The sequence below is a fragment of the Neophocaena asiaeorientalis genome, unplaced genomic scaffold (genome assembly GCF_003031525.2).
Source record: "Neophocaena asiaeorientalis asiaeorientalis breed wild unplaced genomic scaffold, Neophocaena_asiaeorientalis_V1.1 scaffold364, whole genome shotgun sequence".
NCBI lineage: Eukaryota > Metazoa > Chordata > Mammalia > Artiodactyla > Phocoenidae > Neophocaena > Neophocaena asiaeorientalis.
This window is the reverse complement of record NW_020172457.1, coordinates 2,734,288-2,757,585: the sequence shown is the minus strand read 5'-3', so window position 1 is coordinate 2,757,585 and position 23,298 is coordinate 2,734,288. Positions and strand designations below refer to the sequence as shown.

The 23,298-nt window shown below is 38.3% G+C and overlaps 1 protein-coding gene across 1 annotated transcript in view; it reads left to right on the top strand.

The window, feature by feature from the left end:
- EXOC4 (exocyst complex component 4) overlaps positions 1-23,298 on the top strand; it is a 793,839-nt gene that overhangs the window by 103,591 nt on the left and 666,950 nt on the right. The window contains exon 7 of the mRNA XM_024737973.1: positions 9,713-9,887. Within this exon, the coding sequence (XP_024593741.1) occupies positions 9,713-9,887 (175 nt within the window). The remainder of the gene's footprint in view (positions 1-9,712; positions 9,888-23,298) is intronic.

The following is a 23,298-nucleotide window of genomic DNA, read 5'->3' as shown; positions in this document are numbered from 1 at the left end:
AAGGCAATTACTAGAGCCAGGACTGGTTCTTTTTATTTTTACTGTGTTTCATTCTATATTGCTAATAATTTTTTCCTATTCTTTTCATAGTGCAGATGGAGAATTAGTCAGCACTCCTCAAATAGTAACTGCTCTTTACATGAAGATTGTTATTAATAAAAGTGGTGAAACTAATCTCTATCCCTTAGAAGTAGGTATTAGATAACCTTGAAGATAAATGGCATCTATGTCCTGTTTGAAATGAAAAATACTAGCTCAGCCAAGCTTATTATGAAAATGTGTATGTGAGATACAGGAGTGTAAAACAAAGACCATTTTGATATGAAATAATTGATGATCAGTTTCTTTTAATTTTTCATATAAAACCTTATAAGACCTAAGCTCAGAGTTCAGTATTTTCTTATCTTTTAGAACATAGAAGTAGGGAAATAAGTATTTTGTGGTTAATGCCTTTGTCTGTCAGTGGGAAAACGCAGAAACCTGATATTAAGGTCTCAGCAGATAAGTAGTAGAACAGGACTGATTTTCTACCTTGTGTGTGTATCTTCGTGACCAAGCAAGGCAGCTTCTTGGCTGCTAACATGGATTTTCCAGCCAAATGACTAATTCAAGGTTCCCTGGATGTTAAATTTAGATCCAGATAGTTGAATCTCACCTTAAATATTGAACATTTTTCACAGCTTGATGATATAGCTTTATACCACAGACATTTCTTGACTTGTGCAACTGTGACTATTCCTTAACATTTTCTTCTCCGTAATTCTCTGCCTTTTTTCATGGTGGCACTCCAAGATGAGATACATAGGAGTAGTTATGGGTAGGAAGTTAGTAGGCTATCTGGAAGAACAGGTAACATTTTGCTTGTATTTATAAGAAGCCTGTTTTTAAAACCTGCCAGGTAATTGGAAGTATGTTTAAAGAACAAATATTTGCGTCTTCTTGACTCTTTCATGTTTTTTAATACAAAATAGATTTTAACACAGTATTATTAAAGTTAGCTCTGAATGCATATATATCTTTCAGCTTGTGACTATATTTCTTTTCATTCTCATGTTTATGTTGATGAGGTTATCTTTCTGAGAGGAGAATTTTGTGTGAAATATTTTTGTTGTGGTCATCTAATTTCCCTCCAGGAGATCACTGTCAGTGATACATATTTCCTTGCCACTTGTTATCTGTAATCCGGTCTCTATCTCCCCCATCTGCTGGAGCTCATTGTTTCATTCTTTCTTTGAACAAATACTCATTTATTGCCTGTCATATGCTTACTATTATGACAAATACTAGAATACTGTGGTAAATCAGGCATAGTTCTTACTCTCATTGAATTTATAGTCTAGAGAAGGAGAGGCAAGGACTGGAGGAAAGGAGTGTCTCCTCTAAGGGTTGTTTTAAAAATCCAGGGAAGAGATGATAAGGCCTGCATTAGCAGAGTAACAGTGGCAATGGGCTAAAGTAGGCCCATGGTAGAGGTAGTAAAGAGGTAGAAATAAAAGAGGTTGGTAGTTGATTGGATTTGAGGAAGAGGGGAGGGGAGGATGATTTTCTGGGGTAAGTGATACCGTTCACTGACTTAGGTAAATGGGTAAGTAGGTTTGGGTAGGAGAATGATGAGTTTTATTTAAGACGTGTTAGGTTTGATGTCTACAGCTCAGGAGAGCCGTCTGGACAGAAGATACGTTTGGGAGTCATTAGCAGGTGGATGATTGAAGACATAAGTGGTGGATGAGCTCACCCAGAGAGAGTATGAGGATTGAGAAGAGTTGACAGCATTTAAGGAACAGGCTGAGGAAGAGATTCTTGAGAAGGCGCAACCAGGGAGGTGGAAGGAGAGTGGGAGAGTATAGGGTTGGAGCCCGTGGAAGGCAGTGTTTCAAGGAGGAGTGAGTGGTCAGTAGAAACAAGCACTGCACCTCCTTGAATGAGGGCTGAAGAGGTCTTATTTATTTAGAGGTATAGTTGATTTATAATGTTGTGTTAGTTTCAGGTGTACAGCAGAGTGATTCAGTTATACATGTGTATGTATCTCTTCTTTTTCAGATTCTTCTCCCTTATAGGTTATTATAAAATATTAAGTATAGTTCCCTGTGCTGTAGACTAGGTCCTTGTTGGTTATCTATTTTATATAGAGTAGTGTGTATATCTTAGATTGAGCAAAATGGTGATTTGAGACTTTTGCAGGAATTGTTTTAGTAGAGTACCAGGGGTAAACTGGTTGGCAGTGAGAAAATAGAGGCAGGATAGACTTCTGTTGATGCTCTTTCCAGCCTTGGTTTCTGTAGCATTTGATAGTACTGATAACTCTGGCCTCTTCTCTTAAATTACTTTTTTTCCTAACATCCTTTAAAAGAAACATTCTCCAAAATCGAGTCCTTTGGTCTCTCTTTATCTCTGAGCTTTCGTCCCCTTGTCTATAATGTGGGGATAAAAGTAGTACCTTCCTCATTGGGTTCTCCCAAGGATAAAGTGTGCGCTTCACACAGCGCCTGGCCTGTTGTCATCAGTGTGGCTGTGAAGACGTAGTTGTCTTTGTTGTGGTTGTCGTCGTTGTCATCATCATTATCTCACTCTAGCCTCACCGTTTAAGGGCTCTCGTCCATCATGACAGCTTTAGCTGCTGGCCGCATGCAGAGGACCCCAGGCTGGTGGCTGTAGTCCTGGACTTACCCGAATACTGCCACCCTAAATTGCTTATTCTTTTACTCATATGTACTCAGGCACCCACAGCTTAACTGTTTTCTCCACTCTAGGCATTGGGCCATGTGTTGGGGGAGAGGTGTGGGTACATAACCACACATAAACAGGGACTGTGTTCTTATTCTCTGGCCCAGGAGGCCATGCATGTTGCTCTTTTGTCACTTCTCTCAGTCCATTGTGATCATCTGCTTTTTTTTGAGGGATTATAGAATGAAAGGGGAATGAAAGAATTGGCTGTTATTCTGTGAATTAGACCTCTTTTAGTTAGCAGTGACAGAACCCACCTCCAGCTCGCAGAATTAAAGAGGGGTTCTATTGGGATGATACTAGTGTATCTTATGGAATACAAGCAGGACTTCACTAAGCTGGGGGAAGGACAGAGATGCAGCTGGGCCACGGGGACATCTGGAGTATCTCTTGTCGTCCCCCCCGCCCCCTGCCTTTTCCCCCTCTAGATGGTAACCGTTAAAGGAAGCAATTTACTATTGTTTTGAGCTTGCTTTTTAGTATACTTTCACTTACATTATTGCATTTAATTCTCACAGTTTGTGATTAGGAAATTGTAATTGAGGAAATTTGTGTTTGAGGAGCCTGAGACTTGGAACAGTCCCATGATGTACTGAAAATCCCATGGCTATTCAGTAGAGAGCTGGTACCAAGTCCAGCTTTCTAATGCCAGTCCTTTATACCGGCATTTATACCACATTGCCATCCCAGGATTGAAGTTTTCTTTCACTGACTGTGGTGTTGTATTGCATATTATTGCATACTGTTTTGTGACTCTGGAAATAACCTCTGTGTGTGCGTGTGTGCGCACGCGCGCCTTTGCACGCACAATTTTCTTCTGACTGGTAGAAATTGCAATTAACTGAAATTCTAATCTCTATGGTTCTTAGGCTTATTCCTGTCTGAGGCCTTTTTTTATTCAATTCAATTTAAGGCATCTCTAGTAATTTAATGATTCTGCCTGCTCTTTTGTCATTTGGATCAGTGGTGAAAACCTTGATCCTAACAGGATTTAAGCAACTGAGCTAGTTGCAGTGTCATGTTTTATATCATCTTTTATTTAGTCGATATTTTGGTGGTGGAGTAGGGTTGGGAATGACTTTTTTCTTTTTTTAACATCTTTATTGGAGTATAATTGCTTTACAGTGGTGTGTTAGTTTCTGCTGTATAACAAAGTGAATCAGCTATACATATACATACATCCCCATATCTCCTCCCTCTTGCGTCTCCCTCCCACACTCCCTATCCCACCCCTCCAGGTGGTCACAAAGCACCGAGCTGTTCTCCCCGTGCTATGTGGCTGCTTCCCACTAGCTTTCTGTTTGACATTTGGTAGTGTATATAAGTCCATGCCACTCTCTCACTTCGTCCCAGCTTACCCTCCCCCCTCCCCGTGTCCTCAATTTCAGGGGATGACTTTTGTGGGGCTCTGTGTGTGCAGGTCATCCTGAGTGTGTCTGCAGTGAAAGGCAAACACTTGTTTTCTCGATCTAGTGTCAGGTGGGCAGCCAGCGAGTGCATGTGAATATTAACAGCATATTTCAGTTTATTTCTGGTAGCTTTAAATTGGGCCAGACTACTGCATTTTATGTCTCGTTCATGTGAGTGATTCCTGGTCTCTCTTATTCTTGCTGCATTGGGAGAGAGTCACTTGCTTTTTCATTTTCTTTTTTTAGGAGGGCATGTGTTGGTGAGGAATGGTCAGCCTTTGCAAAGTGTGTAATCGACTTGGATTCTTTCCCTTCTTAGCCATTCACTCCTTATCCCGCTGCTGAGTTCAGCATCCAGTGCTCCCCTGAAACCCTTCTTGCCAAGGTCACTGGGACCTGTGAGTTGTACATTTCTGTCTTTACTTCAGCTGGCTGCCCTGTAGCCTTGGCTCTGTTGCTATTCTCTTCTCCACTGTGTTCTACAATTTTCCTTCCTGTCGTCGTTTTCCTGCCTTGCTACTTCCTGAACATCTCTTCACTGCTGCTATTTCGGGGAATGTTGGCTTGCTTGTCTTACTCTGCATATTATCCCTGAGTAATCTCATCCTCTCAAATATTTATCACTTTGTAAATTTCCAAAAATCAGTCTCTCTCCTGGGCTCCAGACTTACATATCCGAGGACCGGTATGTAACACCTTAAACTTAACATCTTCAGATCTAAACCCAACAGCTCTCCTTTTCAACAGTTTCTGTCTTCACTTCATTCTCATTCTCTCTCCCTCTCCCCACTCTCTCTTTCTCTTTCTCTCAGGAAGGGTAACCATTGTCTTCAGAGTTGCTCAAGCCAGAAATCCATACAAAAGGATCCTGAAACCTCCTCTCTCTCTAATACAGTACAGTTACCTCAACTAATTCTGTCCATTTTCTAACGTGATCCATCCATCAGTTGTGTGAGGCTCCTGGAACAGGTATTAATTAATACTTTGGTTTTACAGATAGGAACACTTGAAGAAGTTGAGAGATTTTCTCATAATTACAGAGTTAGGAATTATCAATGTTGGGAAAGAATGTGCATCTTTTGTTTCTTTACCGGTTACTTATGTAAGAAGGAAAAACAAACAAAAAAACAAGTGAACCAATAGAGAGAAACTAATGTCCTCCTGGTAGTAAGATTCTGAAGGAGTCAGTGTTCATAATACTTCACTTTTTGAGACATCAGTTTCCTTTTTTCGCTGTTCTATATGTTTTCACTTCACCACAGGGGAGGTGTTGGGCCCTCACTGGCCTGACTCAGAGCCACAGCTGATGATTTAAAAAACAAAAACAAAAAACAGCCAAATTGAGATATAATTCACGTACTACACAAATCACCCCTTGAAACACTGGTTTTTGGTGTATTCACAGGGTGTGCAACCATCACCATTCTGTAGTTCCAGAACATTTTTGTCCCCTCTACAAAACAAACCCCATATGCTTTAGTGGGTAATTCCCACCTACCTAAGAACCACTAACATATTTTCCATCTGTGTAATTTGCCTATTCTGGATATTTCATATAAATAGAATCACACAAAGTCACAACGTAGTCTTCTGTGACTTTTTTCACTTTGCATAATGTTTTCAAGGTTCATGTTGTAATATGTATCAGTACTTCATCTCCTTTTATAGCCAAATAATACTCTATTGTATGAATATACCTCGGGTTTTTTGGGTCCATTTGTTAGTTGATGGACACTTGGATTATTTCCACTTTATGATTTTGCTATTACTATTTTACTACTATTTTAATATTTTACTATTATGAATAATGCTGCTGTGAGCACTTGTGTACACATTTTTGTGCACATGTGTGTTTTTGTTTTTCTTGGGTATATACCTAGGAGTGGAATTGCTGGGTACGTATGGTAACTCTATGTTAAATGTTTTGAGGAACTGCCAAAGTGTTTCCCAAAGCAGTTGTACCATTTTTACATTCTCACCAGTGCTGTATGAGAGTTCAAATTTCTCTACATCCTTACCAGTACTTTGTATTGTCTGTCTTTTTGATTATAACCATCCAAAAACTGGTATCTCCTGGTTTTGATTTGTATTTCTCTGATGGCTAAGATGTTGAGCATCTTCTGTTTGCCTACTGGTCATTCATATATCTTCTTTGGAGAAATGCATATTCAAATCCTTTGTCCATTTTAAAATTTGGTTGTCTTGTTACTAGTTGTAAGAAATCTTGAGGTATTCTAGATACAAATCAGGTAAATTATTTGCAAATGTTTTCTCCCGTTTCTTGGGTTGCCTTTTCACTTTCTTGATGGCATCATTTGCAGCACAAAAGTTTTAAGTTTTACTGTCAGAGCTGCGGGTTTTATTAGTATTGTCGAGACTGTGCTGTGGTGAGGCAGAGGAGAGCTTCCCTCTCTTTGAAATTGGTGGATGTTTCAAGGTAGGCAGAGCGGCAAATAGAGTGTCTTGATTTCCAGCCTGGCTCTTCTTGTTTTCTTCCCTCTGTAGCCTGTCTTATGGCTCTGATAGTCATACTACAACACATCTGTCTTGGTCTTGATCCTCCAGGTGTGGCCGAAGGTGGTCGTGTGGTGCATTTTATCCAGGGATTGCTATTTCCATACTGTTAAGATACCATGGATCTCATTTTACACCTCAGTTCCCTCTTAGGTCTCTTTTCTAAACAGAGCACTGCCCCTGGTTGCTGAGTTGCTCTTGTCCTTGAGTGGCAGCCAAGGTGTGTGTAGTCATGGAGTCTAGTGGCCCTGGAGATAACCAGACAGCAGCCCCTCCATTCAGAGGAGCCACTCCTCTTCCAGTGTTTTCTGCTTTATTGCTGGTTTGTAGGCCTGTACCTAGAACTTCATGCCATTGGGAAGTTGGATACCAGCATGCCTTACGCTTCTGAATGTCATGAATTGACATCATTTCAACAGAAACAGACGCACAAAGAGAACAAACTAGTGGTTACCAAAGGGGAAAGGGGAGGGAGAGGGATAAATTAGGAGGTTCATTAACATGTACATACTGCTATACATAAAATAGGTAATCAACAGGGACCTACAGTATAGCACAGAGAACTCTCCTCAGTACTCTGTAATAACCTATCTGGGAAAAGAATCTGAAAAAGAATAGATATATGTATAACTAAATAACTTTACTGTACACTTGAGACTAACACAACATTGTAAATCAACTATACACCAATATAAAATAAAAATTAAAAAAGAATCATTCCAGAAATGTTTGGGTATAGCATAAGGTTACTACGTTTTAATTTTGTCAAGTAAGGGCATTTAGCAATATAACTGCAGTCATGGGAGAAAATAACAGATTTTTCTTACCAAGAGAATACCAAAAATATCAAACAAATTTACCTGTGTGAAACGTGAATATATGGTCTTATTTTTCTGTCTACCACTGAAAAATACATTGTGGTCTGTGGATTGACATTTGGGAACCACAGGCTTTTACATACACAGCATAAATCTTTATTTGAAAAGTAGAACCTACCTTAATCAGGCATTTTCTCTGTATGATGCCAGATACCAGTCTTACACAGATTATTTACCAACACTGAATTAACTATTTTAGTTAAGTTAGATACAACTTCCTGTACTTTGTACCTCTTTCTGCTGATTTTGAGTAGTTCTTATATAACACAGATGAAAGTGAAGAATTGTTTTAGGTAAATGTGAGTATAAATATGAATTTACCTTTAAAAGATTTTAAAAAATCATCATTCAAAGGTAGAATGGCTCCTATTTACAACTATGATGTGTAATTTCTGGATTTTATATATATATTCTAGACTGGGAGGAATATGTATATTTTTATTGATTCTGTCTTGTCTAAATCAAAATGTCAGAGATATTAGGGTTTTATCATAAGATAATTATTGGCTGTCACATTGGCACATTAATTACAGTAATTGGGCAATAAAGAAGCCATAGGAATAGGTATTATGCTATACGTTTTGATGAGATTGTAGTTACAGCCTCTTATTTATGGTAATAAAATCTTGTTAATCGACACTGCTGACAAGATGTTTTGCTTTCTTTTTCTACTTTCCAGGTTGGTTTATAAGTCTACTTAGGAACTATGAACTGAGAGCCACAGATGATACAATAAAGGTCACATTCCAAAATTGTACTCATTCATGGTATACACATTAAATTCATTCAGCCAATATTTGCTGCTCACTGTTCTGAGTGCTCCTGCGTATACAGAGATGTATAAAGCAGTGCCTGCTCTAAAGGACTCATAATGGGGAAGGGAGGTAAAATGTCTATATATAAATAAATGTGACCCACATTGATTGAGTCACATATGTGAGCCATATGTGTGGTAAGTTCCTTAAACGTGGAATAAAATACAACTTCAGAGGAGGAAAGGATGATTCCAAGTGTGAGTGATCAGTGATGCTGTAAGGCTCAGTGATGGGGGAATTACTTTGCATCCATGACATGAAGCTCTGAGCCATCTCTGAATATACATCTACACTGTAAAACTATAGAGAGAGGTAGGTGGCTCAGTGCTCTGACATGAAAATCAACTTTTGTCCTGGGGTCAGCTGCCTTGCAACCTCATCTTGTGTCCTTGAGTATATAAAATTCATGTAATAATATGTGTCCATCTCTCAGGATGCAAAATGAGATAATGCGGAGGTCCAAGCTGCTCCCTGTGGTGAAAGTCAGATTTCTCGGCAGGTGTGTAGTTTTTTCAGGCAAGTTAGGCCACACATTTGAATGGGAGTAAGCGCAGCTTTCCATGACTAAAAGGATTAGTGTCCTTACCAAAGTGCCCAATTTATTGCTAGAGAATAGCACATTCTCTGTAACATTCGAACTGTTGTCTGAAAAATTGCCTGAATTCCTTAGAAAAACTACCTATATAAAAGAGTATAGTGATCACTGAATTATGTTAAAAAGGAAACAAATGTTTACTGAGCTGCTACTGCTGGTTTAGGGACTTAAAAATTGTCTTTAAAATTTTTACACCATGTTCATTTTTTTAAATTGAAGTTTATTGATTTACAATATTATGTTAGTTTCAGGTGTGCAGCAAAGTGATTCAGTTATACATATATATTTTTCAGATTATTTTCCATTATAGGTTATTATAAGATATGGAATATAGTTCCCTGCACTATATAGTAAATTCTGTTGCTTACCTATTTTATGTATAGTAGTTTGCATTTGTTAGTCCCATACTCCGAATTTATCCTTCCCCCTTCCCTTCCGCCTTTGGTAACTATAAGTTTGTCTTCTACATCTGTGAGTCTGTTTCTGTTTTGTATATAGATTCATTTGTATTATGTTTTAGATCACACGTATAAGTGATCATATAATACTTTGTCTGTCTGACTTCACCATGTCCATTTTATAGCAGAGGAAACAAACACTTAGGTAAATTTTCAAAAGTTACTTAGATCAGACAACTGTTTGAAATGAAATCTGTTGAAATTTAATGAGCTGTTTACATGGTAGTGTGCTACTTCACTTTAGTTTGATGTTTTTCTTGCAGGCCAGCGTCAATCATTTTGTGTTTGTTTGTATGTAAATGTTTATTTTTTTCACTAGGTTACTTCTAGAACTGCTGGAGTTGCTGTTTGACAAGTTTAATGCTGTAGCTGCTGCACACTCTGTGGTCCTGGGGTACCTGCAAGACACTGTTGTGACTCCACTGACTCAGCAGGAAGATGTCAAATTGTATGACATGGCAGACGTGTGGGTGAAGATCCAAGATGTTCTGCAGGTAAGGTCCTTTTACAGAGGGTGCCATCTTGATTCAGAATAACAGGTAGGAACATAAAAAAAATCAGCCACCTGAAATATTCTCTTAATCATAAACAGTGAGAATGTAGTGTTCCTATTTAAAGGTGATGCTTGCTGATGTTATGAACTTCTATCATTTTCAAAAGACCTTTTAAACAAACTTCTTTTGGCCAGGCTTTAAAATTAGGAGATTCTCAATACGTAGCAATCAAGGATCTAAACATATGTAGCTTAAGTTTATGACCATTTTCTTACAGTCAGCTCTTGCATATGTTGGGGTAAAAGACAGGTCAAGAGCTTATTTTAAGAGATGAAGATAAACCTGTAAGGTATAAATGTACCACTTTGATTGATCTGTTGAAGATCGGAGGAATGATATTACTGTTTGGTATGATGCTGCAGAGGGGGTATTTAGAAATTTTATTATGTTTTCTCTCCATGCGCCAGGAAAATATATTTGATATGGCCAGATGAAAATGAGAAATACGATTAAGAGTTAGCTGAAGCAAATTTGACATAGCTATATAGAAGTGACTTGGTTAGACAGTATCTACTAATAGGAAAGAAATTAAGTATATATAGGGAATTGAAAAATATAACTGTGTAGAAATGAAATTATTTGCATGGCAAATAGGATTCTTTGCAGGAAAAAAATAAATCATGTATGTAGATTGTAGTTATTTTTGAGAGTATAGGCATGCTCTTGGTGGATTGATTGATTCCTGATTATTCATTCATTAGACAGTTTTTGGGATACAGTCTGTGTGCTTTATTGATGGTTCAGTAGAAAGAATATAGGTTGCAACTATATTCCATGAGTTTGTTTTGCTGCTATGTCAATTACCACGTGCCCATAGTAGGTGCTTGATGAATATTTGTGTGTTGATTAAAATATCTTTATTGCTTGGAAACTGGTTATTTAAGATTTTATATCTTGGTTTGCTAATCTGTCATGGAAATATATGCTTTTCAGGTTACATGTTTATTTTAATGATGAAATAAGATAATAGATTTTAAAGCTATTTCAAAAATAGTTAGAATTAAGGACTTCTGGTTCTGTCCATTATGTGGTTACCTCCTACCATAAGTAACTTGAAAACTGGGTGGACTCAGGCGATCAGCATCATCAGTTGAGAGAAGAGAATACATGAGGTCACTTTCACATACCTCCCAGCTTCTTCTCTGGGGACACTTTCAAACTATGACATAGGAAAATGAACAAACATCAGCAGGCTCTAAGTAGTAGATGAAGCAGAGTTCAGGGTTCAGGGGTGCGGAGGCAGCTGCAGTTTGTGGGTTAGGATACTGAAGGAGAGGAAATTGCAGAGAGAAGGAACCCCAGAAATATGAAAAGAGTAGTGTTGAGCCTTTGGTCAGATGTGAAGTTTCACCCACTCCAAGGCAGAATATAGCTACTGTGGGACTGTGAGCTGAATGGAAATTGCAGAAGTTGCCAAATGCTCAGAAACATTGGAATTCAGACCAGCCAGTGTGGGGAGAACTTAGTGAACATCCTGTGCTTTCATATGTGGCCTCAGATGTTTTAGGAATTGGGCTGTTCTAGCCATAGTGTACGTGATACTGTAATTTCATGTAATAAAGCCCCAAACCAAGTCTCTACAGTATTAGTCTGATCCACCTGTAAATAAAGTAATATAAGCTAGTATCTCAATAATGAAGCATCCACGTTGTGCAGCATACGATTATTATACTTGCAAAAAAGCAGAAAAATGTGACTAATAACCAGAATTTTAAAAATTTGATGAAAATATCTGAAATGAAAAATTTACCAGATTGATTTAGCAACAGATTGCATGCTGTATAAGAAAGGATCAGAAAACTTGAAGAAAAATCAATCAAAACCAATCTAAACTAAAGTACAGGGAGAAAATAGACTGAAAAGAAAAATGAGCACAGCCATAATGTCCTGTGGGACAGTATCATGCTGTCTAACATTTGTGTGGTTGGAACTACAGAGGGAGAGCAGGGAGAGAGATTGGGGCAGTTAATTATTGGAAGAAACAATGACCCAAAATTTCTAAATTTGTTGAAAAACATAAACCCACAAATCAAGAAGTTCAACAAATCCAAGGAAGTTTAACACAAAGAAAACTATATCTAGACACATTATCGTAAGGTAGCTGAAAAGCAAGGAAAAAAATCTTAAATATTGCCAGAGGAAAAAGAGTGCATTGCCTACAGGGAACCAGTGATAAAGATGTTCACTAATGTCTCATCAGAAACAATACAAGCCAGAAATTGATGTATGTCATCTTGAAAGTGCTATAAAATACGAAAATTGTCAATCTAGAATTTTATATTAACTGAAAAAATCATTTGAAATGAAGGTGAAATAGTGACGTTTTCACATTAACTAAAGCTGAAAGAATTTGTTTTCACTGGCCCTGCACTTAAAGAAATGTTAAAGAAAGTTTTTCAGGCTAAAGGAAAACAATACCAGATAGTAACTCATCTACAGGAAAATATAAAGAAGTCCAGAAGTGGTAAATATTGGGTAAAAATAAAATATATTTTTCTCATTTCTTAATTTTTGTTTAAAGCAAAACCAATAGTAATGTATGTGGGTTTTATAATATATTTTGAAGTAAAATGTATGACAATAATTGCACAAAAGATGGGAATAGGGTAAATGAAACTCTACTGTAAGTTTCTTACATTATACATGAAGAGATACAATGTTTAAGGTAAACTGTGGTAAGTTAAGGATGCATATTATAATCCCTAGAGCAAACATTAAATTGTAAAATAGATGTATAGCTGAAAAGCCAGTAAAGGGCATAAAACTGAATAGTGAACAAATATTTGATTAATCCAAAAGAAAAAAGCAGGAAAGGAAGAAAAGAACAATGAAGAAAGAAAAGATAAAGTACAAAACAAAGATAGGATGACTAGAAAACAAATAGCAACATATTAGACTTATACCGCCCATGTAAGTAATTACATTAAATGTAAATGGACTAGATACTTCAATTTAAAGGCAGAGTTTGTCAGATTGGTTTAAAAAAAGAAAAACCCAACCATACTGTTTACAAGAGATATGTTTTATGTTGTTTTTTTGAAATTTTAAAATAACTTCAAACTTTTAGAAAGGTAAGAATAGTACAAAGCGTGCCCATATAACTCTTAACTCAAATTCAACTGCTGTTAGCATTTTGTCACTTTATCAATTGTTTTCTCTCTCTCTATATGTACTTGTGTGTGTTTTCTCTGTTATCTATTTTCTATTTCCTAGTTTTGTTGATTGACCCAGTAATGTTCTTTAGGACAGTTTTTTTTTTTTTTTTTTTTTTTTTTGCTCCTCCAGTAGAAAATCCAGTCTAGCATTAGATACTGTATCTGCTTTTCATGCCTCTTTAGTTTCCTTTAAGCTTGAACATTTCCATAGCTTTTCTTTACCTTTTATTATAACAGTGGCATTTTGAAGAATATATCCCCATCTTTTAATTCAAGTTCCTCATTTTGGGCTTAAGAGATTTTAAACATAAAGATATAGACAGATTAAAAGTATATGAATGGAAAGAGATGTACCATGAAATACTAATAAAAATATTTGTGTTATGCAAATGTATTGGACAGTATTAGAATATAATATTATCAAATGGAATTATTTGTATCGGTACTTATGGCATTTAAAACCTGAATACGTTAAGCCCTAGGAAGTATGTTATAGACTATGTAATCCTGTTGTCACAAGGTTATAAAATGCTTTATGAATAAGTTTTTGATATCTGATATTTGAATAAGACTAATGTTCTAAGTTTAAAACAACTTTTGAATCTACTAGGATCCTATTTATGGGATTTATGAAGAATTAATTATGGTTATGAACAAAGTAAGATATGCCTTACTTAGCCCTACTTACTTTGGATTTGTCAAATGTATATAATTCCTACACTTCTGAAAACAAAACCCATTATCTCATATTAAAAATGTTTATAATAAACTAAGGAAATTTAAGTTCCATCAGACATTAACTTGAAATGAAAAAATGAAAGTATGTTTCTGGCTTATTAAATGAGATATACCTTTCACACATGTCATTTCAAAAGATGATTGGGGAGCCTATCTTCCGTATTATGGAATGAGTTATTCATTTGTTTATTTAAAGAGCTTTATTGAGATTTAATGTACCTGCCACAAGGTTTACCTGTTTAAGGTATAGATTTCAATGCTTTTTAGTATATTTATGGAGTTGTGCAACCATCACCATGATATGATTTTATAAAATTTTCATCACCCTAAAAAGAAACCTTGTTTGTATCCATTCAATATTTATTTATTTGGTTGTGCCGGGTCCTAGTTGTGGCTCTCTGGCTGCTTAGTTGCGGCATGTGGGCCCCCTAGTTATGGCATGCTAACTCTTAGTTGTGGCATGCATGTGGGATCTAGTTCCCTGACCAGGGATCGAACCCGATCCTCCTGCATTAGGAGCATGGAGTCTTATCCACCATGCCACCAGGGAAGTCCCTGTTTGTATCCATTAGAAATCACTTCCCATTCCCCACTCCCTTCACCCTTAAGATGTATTTAAGACACTAAAGAGGCATCAACTGTGTGTTAAATCTCTGAGTAACTTGTAGTCCCCAAATCATACACTTGGCAATACTGTTGCCATTTCATGTTAATGTGTACATATACTGTTGGCATAAGCTATTTGACAGATAAAGAACATAAAACTAAAACTGATCTAATAGTACAAGGTGATGGGTCTAAAGTAGAAATAACATTTCATTTCATGTATTATGTTTACTTGTTTTGAGGTCAAGGTATGACAGTGTTCTTTGCTTTTTTCCTTTCTTTCTTTTCCTCTATTTTTCTCCTCCTCTTACTTTTCTACTTTTCTGCCCCCAGTTTGTGTTTTCTTAGACATGTAGTGGAAGAGTGATATTAGTCATGACTTGAATTAATCTCTGGTTGATTGTTTCTTAGCTCTCTATTGTACTCATCTTTATTAATCCACAGATTCAAGAATAAAGCATTTTAAAGTAAGAGGTCATCTACATATTTTAAATGATTACTATTATGTAATAAAAATTGGGCTTCCCTGGTTGTGCAGTGGTTGAGAATCTGCCTGCTAATGCAGGGGACACGGGTTCGAGCCCTGGTCTGGGAAGATGCCACATGCCACGGAGCAACTAGGCCCGTGAGCCACAACTACTGAGCCTGCGAGTCTGGAGCCTGTGCTCCACAACAAGAGAGGCCGTGATAGTGAGAGACCTGTGCACCATGATGAAGAGTGGTCCCCGCTTGCCACAACTAGAGAAAGCCCTTGCACAGAAACGAAGACCCAACACAGCCAAAAATAAAAATAAATAAATTAAAAGAAGGCTCAACATTAAAAAAAAAATTGTTATACAATTTTTAAATCGGTTTTAGTTTTCTGTATTTTCTAGTTCCTTAAAAAATTCTTTCAGGTTACAGATTACTTACAGATTTCTTACAGTGTAATATTAGGTTATATACCCATTAATAAACTGGATATGCAGTGACACAGACACACAAATGGTCTAATGTTGCTAAATATAAGAATGGTAGTTGGCACAGTGTGTCATATAATCATCCTGAAACATGTTAAATGGACCAAAAAAGGTGTTCAGGATTGTTGAACAGCTGATCCTTGGAGGTTTTGCAGAGGTAGAGAAGATGCAAATGGCATTCTAGATAGCTGGAATGGCAAGTGAGATACTGGTAAGTGGCACAGAAGGAATGAATGGACAAGGATATTCACGGATAAGTAAGAAAAGAATGGTTTAGCTGTAACTGAGGGTTTATTTTGTGCACTAGAAGATAAGGTCAGATAGGTAGGTTTGGGTTCAGGTTGTGGAAGCCCTTAAGTGTCATCTAAGGGGATTGTGATTTGTCTTTAGGCTAATGGTTCCTGAAGCTGAGTATGCATTAGATTTACCTCTGGATTGATTCCTAGTCCCATCCTTGACCTTCTGATTAAGGATCACTGTGGATAAGGACTGGATTTTGTGGGGTTTTTTGTTGCTGTTGTTGTTTTTTTAGCTCCTAAGATGATTCTGATAATTTGTTTGGGATCCTGTAATTGGGAACTGTTGCTTTGGGTCAGTGGTTCTCAAAGTATGTTTCCTGGACCAGCAGCATTAGTGTTACCAAGGAGCATGTTAAAAAAGAAATGTGTGTTCCTACTTCATAGTTACTGATTCAAAAGCTCAAGGAGTGAGGCCATACAATCTGTATTTTAATAAGCCCTTCACGTGATTCGTATGCACGCTCAAGTTTGAGGACCCTTTTTTTAGGTGATACCGGGCCACTTTGGATTTGGATTGGCATGTGGTGAGATGAAGTAGGATTAATATGGTAGCACTGAAAAGGATTGGGTGTAGAGGCTGGAGACTAAGGCAAGGAAACTAGTGTGTAGGCTAGTGGAGAGTCTGGGTTATATTACTTGAGATATTGTCTAATAGTAGAACAAATCACAGGCTTTCATGGAGCATGTTAGAGGAATACAAAGAAGAGGGAAGGATTTGTAAACCTTTAGGGAGTCTTTTGGAAAATCTATAAAACCACGTAGTCAACGTGTCATGCTGGTTTCCAGTATGACTGATATTTTAGTGATGTTTTAGTGTTAAGTTATTAGGGCCAACTATGTGCTAAGTATTCGGGAATAAAGCTGAACACAAGATAGAGAGCTCACTCTGGTGAAGTGAGAGGAGTGGGCAAGAGTGTGTGTTTTTACTTCAGTGTTAGCCAGCTGGCATGGGAAGTAGCACAGGAGAATATTTGCCAATGTGGAGGGCTTAGAAAAGAAGACTTTTGGTTTAAGTTTTCATGCAGAGGTTTATGCTTAGGGCCAATTTAGTTTTCTGATACTTGTTGGTGGAATGCTCTTTAGGTTAAAATCTTTTCTGGAAAACAGACATAGTTGAGAACAGTAGACGCCTGCAGTTAGCATGTACCAGCATGTATGAAGGTGATGGGATCATATGCTGAATGGAGTTACAGGTGTTCAGACTTCGAATTTCAGTGTTTCTTTGAATCGAAAACGTTTCTTGCTGAAAAATGGAAATGCTCTTTTGTTTACTAAATCTTGGAAAAGAAAATAATTTTTGATCACGTAGAGACTTCGGCAGCTTTTCTCCACTGGAACCTGGGCTGTCCCTGGCAGGCAGAATCCATCCTGTAGCTGGAAGGCTCATTTGTCTCGGCGTGTTTGTGTCTGGAGACAGCCATGTGTGGAGACACGGCTGTCGCTATCATAGTAACAGGGTGTCAGAGTTTTCTCCTGGTGTCATCCCTGTGACCACACACCACTGAACTCCCTTTTCAGTTTTACACACTCTTTAGAACTGTGATAATAGAAATACATGTTTTTGCCCTTTGAGTAGCAACAGCACCTTCCGAAATGTCACCTACTTGGTGACATGCCTGTCATACCGTTGGCTGCACATTTTCAAGTGTGTTAAGACCGAGGTACACTAGAAACACAAAATACTCCATTTCTTGTGGGATTTAACATAACAGAGGAAATAAGAGGATCACTTTGAACAAACCTATTCTTCAGGTGTTACGATTCTGAAAAAAAATCTCATTTTTTTATTCACATCTCTTTTCAAAGCCAAACTGCCCGTTTAGCCATTGTCGGCTTAAGTGTGTAACCCCGAGTGTGCTAAGTAGTATTCTACAGATGGAGGCTGTGGGTTGTAATTACACTGTTGAACCACTGACAGTGACACCACAAGTCACTTCACTTTTTAGTGCCCTGATCTCTCTTTCTGGAGCTTATCAGAGACAGAATGGAAAATCATTTTACTTGTGTTAACTGCCACTTAAATGTCTAAATAGTGATAAAATTAACCTCATGCAGAGAGAACTTGAAGTTTGCTGTCAGGTAAGAAAATCCACAAATCTTACTGGTACCGATCCATGACCTAGAGGAGTTTTTCGAGGAGACAGATGCAATTTCTATTTTGAATTCAGGTCTGAAACTAGGTTATTCTTAGCGTTTGTTTCATGTGATATTTTGGTTAGCTGAGGATTCCATTCCTCAAAGTAAAACTAGCTTTTTTTTTTTTGCTGTATTCTAGGCCAGATAACTTGTGCGATTATTCTTGCAGAAATAGTTTTTCTTCATTTCTCAACCTTTAACACTTTTTGATAGCCTCTGTTTGGGGTGGCATATTAAAGTCATGTTGTTGGCCAGGCCACTGAGTCTCCAGGAAGGTGCTTGCTCCTCGATTTTTTGTTCTGTCTGGTCAATGGATAGTATGCTGCCCGATGCATAGAATTAAGTGAACATGTGAAAGTTAAAGTAGAAATCTTCCTCTAAATTGAAGTCAGCTTCTGTAGCATCAGGACTCTCTGTAGGTTGTTTTATGTTCACTACTTAAAGCAGGAAATGATGGGCAGCCAAGGAGATTCCTCTGGCTCCCCGTGCACATGTGGCAGTTGTGCAAGTCAGAGTGCTAGGGTGTCTGAGGCCCAGTGAAAGTTGTGGTGAATGTCATGGATATCTTAATACACTGGGCCAAACTTTAAAAAATAGTAGCCCGGTGGCTGATGCCCCAGAATTAGGTGGATTTGGTGGAAAGTCTGCTCTCCTTAAATTTCTAATTGCCCAGGAAGTATCTGCTTGGGTCTGATTGGGTCTTGGTCTAGAGGACCCAAGAGTAGAAATGACAGGGCTTCCTTACAGTCCACCACCTCCAAAGCTTTTCTCTTTGTCTGTTTTTTTAAAAATTATTTTATTTTATTTATTTTTGGCTGCATTGGGTCTTCGTTGCTGCACGCAGGCTTTCTCTAGGTGTGGCGAGCAGTGGCTACTCTTTGTTGCGGTGTGCGGGCTTCTCATTGCGGTGGCTTCTCTTGTTGCGGAGCACGGGCTCAGTAGTTGTGGCTCACGGGCTCTAGAGCACAGGCTCAGTAGTTGTGGTGCACGGGCTTAGTTGCTCCGCGGCATGTGGGATCTTCCCGGACCAGGGCTCGAACCCGTGTCCCTTGCATTGGCAGGAGGATTTTTAACCACTGTACCACCAGGGAAGTCCCTCTCTTTGTCTGGTTTTGTCTGAGATCCTGGAGGGTGGACCACTGAAAGCCAAGGCAGATTTGTACTGCCCCTGGTGATTTAAACGGCCTTAGTCCTTAAGGAGGCTGTGTGCTTATCAAGGTTTGGTGCACCTGGGCCCAAGCAAGGGGGTTGCTCGTAACCAAGAGGCCATAATTAAGTGGTGATGATTAATGATAATAGGTGGGATAGTGTGAGGTACAGTATCAGTATATGATTTGAGTGAAATTAAAGCAACTGGCATTGCTTCACTGGTACTGCTCTTACCTACCTGAGAAGATTTTAGAGCAACAATGATGATATCTTCCTGAATTGATAATACTTAAAAAAAAAAAACGTTCTTTCTCTTAAACCTATTCTGATTGTGGAAGTAATTTGAGAGTATGCCTACATTCTTGAGTATAGTTATAGTTCTTTTGGTTTGATTGTCTGTTGCTGCATACCACATTCCTCAAACTTCATGGCTTCTATTTGCTCTCAGTTTTATGAGTCAGAAATTCACTCAGGGCTCAGCAGGGTGGTGCTTCTACTTTACATGGCGTCAACTGAGAACATTCACTTGGCTACTTCAGCTAAAGGCTGGGCTGCGTTACAAGCTTTCTCTCTCTCTCTCCGTAGGACCTCATAGCATGACAGTCTCAGGGTAGTTGGACTTCTTACATGAATGCTGGCTTCCAGTCTGGAGCAGTCAAAAAGGTGAAGGTGGAGGCTGATGATCCCTTAAGGCCCTGCCTTGTATATTACATGGTGTCACATCTGCCACATTCTATTGGTCAAAGTGGAGGGAAAATAGAGTCCATTCAGTGGGAAGAGTAGCAAGGAATTCTTGGCAATCTTTACTCCACCACAACATTGTAAGGTTTGTAAGTTGGCTTTTAGAATAATCCATCAGACACTGGCATTAGATTATTGTTGCTGGGTCTTTGTCACAAGATAAAGATCAAGATTTTTTTTTTTTTTTTTTTTTTTTTTTTTTTTTTTAAGCTGTACGCGGGCCTCTCACTGTTGTGGCCTCTCCCGTTGCGGAGCACAGGCTCCGGACGCGCAGGCTCAGCGGCCATGGCTCACGGGCCCAGCCGCTCCGCGGCATGTGGGATCTTCCCAGACCGGGGCACAAACTCGTGTCCCCTGCATTGGCAGGCGGACTCTCAACCACTGCGCCACCAGGGAAGCCCTAGATCAAGATTTTATTCTTGCCTACTGATCTTTTTTTTTCTTATTTTAATTTATTTAAAAAAATTTTTGGGCTGCGTTGGGTCTTCGTTGCCGCGCGCGGGCTTTTTCTAGTTGTGGCTAGCAGGGGCTACTCTTTGTTGCAGTGTGCGGGCTTCTCATTGCTGTGGCTTCTCTTGTTGTGGAGCACAGGCTCTAGGTATGTGGGCTTCAGTAGTTGTGGCACACGGGCTCAGTCGCTGTGGCTCACGGGCTCTAGAGCGCAGGCTCAGTAGTTGTGGCGCACGGGCTTAGTTGCTCTGCAGCATGTGGGATCTTCCCGGACCAGGGCTCGAACCCGTGTCCCCTGCATTGGCAGGCGGATTCTCAGCCACTGCGCCACCAGGGAAGCCCCTTGCCTATTGATCTTAATTGGTTAGAGAATATTTAAATGATTATCAGGCTCAGCAAATCTTACCATTTCAATCATATTAAAACAAAGACCATTTACAATACATTTAGGAAAATACAGCTCTTTCATGGAGTTACTTGGTTCAAGTGAGTTTATGAAATTCTTAAGTAATTTCACTTATCTGTCACTTTAGACTCAAGCACTAAAATGATTTCTTGCATCTTATGAATCCCTTTGTCCTTTCTGTTCTTACCATTCATCATATTGTTCCCATTTTAGAGCTGGAGAAACTGAGATAAGAGTTTTAAATCATGGTTATAGCACCAAAGAGTCAAATGTAGAACTCAGCTTGCCCTAGCTTTCTTTCTTTTTTTTAATTTATAAATTTATTTTATTTTATTATCATTATTATTTATTTATTTATTTATTTTTGGCCGCACTGGGTCTTTGTTGCTGCACGCGGGCTTTCTCTAGTTGCGGCAAGCAGGGGCTACTCTTCCTTGCAGTGCACAGGCTTCTTACTGCGGTGGCTCCTCTTGTTGCGGAGCATGGGCTCTAGGCACGCGGGCTTCAGTAATTGTGGCACGCAGGCTCAGTAGTTGTGGCTTGTGGGCTCTAGAGCACAGACTCAGTAGTTGTGGCGCACGGGCTTAGTTGCTTCGCAGCATGTGGGAATCTTCCTGGACCAGGGCTCGAACCTGTGTCCCCTGCATTGGCAGGCAGATTCTTAGCCACTGTGCCACCAGGGAAGTCCCCCTAGCTTTCTTTTTAAATGTTTAAGTCAGTGATTTACACGCCTACTTTGGCTTGGACTTTGACATCTTGACATTTCACTTGAGAATCTGTGATACTTTCAGGTGATTCATTTAGTTGAAATGATCTTAGTTCTCATAATTTTAAAATGAGGACTCGGTGTTGAGGAATATGTCTCACTAGGCATTTTACTAAGTATATGTATATAAAGTAGTGTATTTACACCTATATATGTATACATATTTTCAAATTGTGAAAATTGAGGATTTCATTTTTCAAAGAATAGCAGTCACTGAATAGAGATTTGGGTTTTCCAGTTCTAAGATGCCAGATATTTTGTTAAATGCACTAAAATTGGTTTAAGCCTTTGCTTTACCCTATAGGGACAAGAAAATTATTTCATTTATGTTTTCGCAGTGGCTTCAGATTAGATCATCTGAATGCTCTGAATATTTTGGTAGTCACAGCTATTAGTTGTCACTGAGCCTTCCTTTCTTCCTCCCTTCCTCCCAGTCAGAATTACCTGTGGATCCCACATCTGAAAAGCCTCTTTCAGTAGGATTCCGACTGATTCTAATGCACAATCTGGTTAAGAGCTACGATGAGCAAGTATTACAGGCTTGGTCATATTAAAACCAAGACTATTAGAAGACAGTCTTAAGGGGTGGGAGAAATTTACAAAAAGTGAGTTTAGTTTTATTTAGAAAGATGCATCACTGTGGCATGTTTAGGAGGGAGTGTGTGTTCTATGACATATAGCAACCGATGATAGCATGTTGAAGTGCCATAAAGATGGGAAATGCTTTAATATATGCATACGTTAAAGGGAAAAGAAAAACCAAATGACTGTGCTGTAATTAGTCTCCATTTAGAGATTTTGATTCAACTTTATTTAGAGTTAGCAGCCCAAAGACAGCAAACATAGGTAATTCCTGTTTCTGACTTGAGTAGTTGAGAACATTGAAAAATACATTTTTTCATTCAAGAAGTTTTTGGACTGGAAACAGTTATATCAGAATCTTAATGGTTGTCTTTTTATTAAGAAAAGAGTTGTTTTCTTTGTTTCTTCTCTCCCCACCCCTATTTATTACCTGTATGAGTTTTTCAGATTTATATTAATGGAAATTTGTTGTTGTTTTTAACTAAGGAGAAAAGGTATTTCTTTTTTAAGATGTATATGTAAAAGGAATTTATGAAATTATTTTAACCTTTTAGGGAGTTAAGACAAAAACATAACCAACAATAATACAGGGCTGTTTATGGTCCCAGGGATAAATTTCAGTGGAGATCATAGAAGAACAAGGTCAGAATGTGTTAAAGCATTTGAGTTCATGGACAAGGAGAGACTTGGCGCACCCTAACATGGTTAGGGTTGAATATGTAATACACATAGTATTATAGAGAGCTGGGAAGAATGAGGTTTTTTTGGTTAGCTTTTTTTTGTGGGGGGAAGTGTTACCAAAATAAGATTGAATAATTTTGGGTGCCAGGGAGATCTTTGAATTAGAGATTGGGCTTGCCTCTTTTGGCTTTGGGCTGCCGTAACGGTTTTTTGTTTTTATTTTATTACAGAAAATTTCAAACGTGTTCAGAAATACATAGAAATGTATAATGAACCCCCATGCACCCATTGTCCAAATTCACTTTCTGATGTTACCAATTTATAGTACTATTGTCTCGTTTCTACCCCTGCCCATTTCCCTTTCCCTTATTTTAAAAAAAATCCTAGAGACCATATTGTTTCACCTGTATTCCAATGTGAATCTCTGAAAGATAAGGTCTCCTTTTAAAAACCATGATCATACCTAAAAGCATAGTTTTCTTACTATGAAATATCCAGTCAGGGTTCACATTTCCAGTTGTCTCAAATGTCATAATTGTGTATTTTTTACAGTTTGTCTGAATCAGGATTCAAATAAGGTTTAAATACCTCAGTGTGTTCGGTAAGTTTCTTAAAACTATTTTAATGTGTAAGTTCCCCTGCATCTCATTTTTACCTCTTGAAATTTATTTACTGAAGAAGCC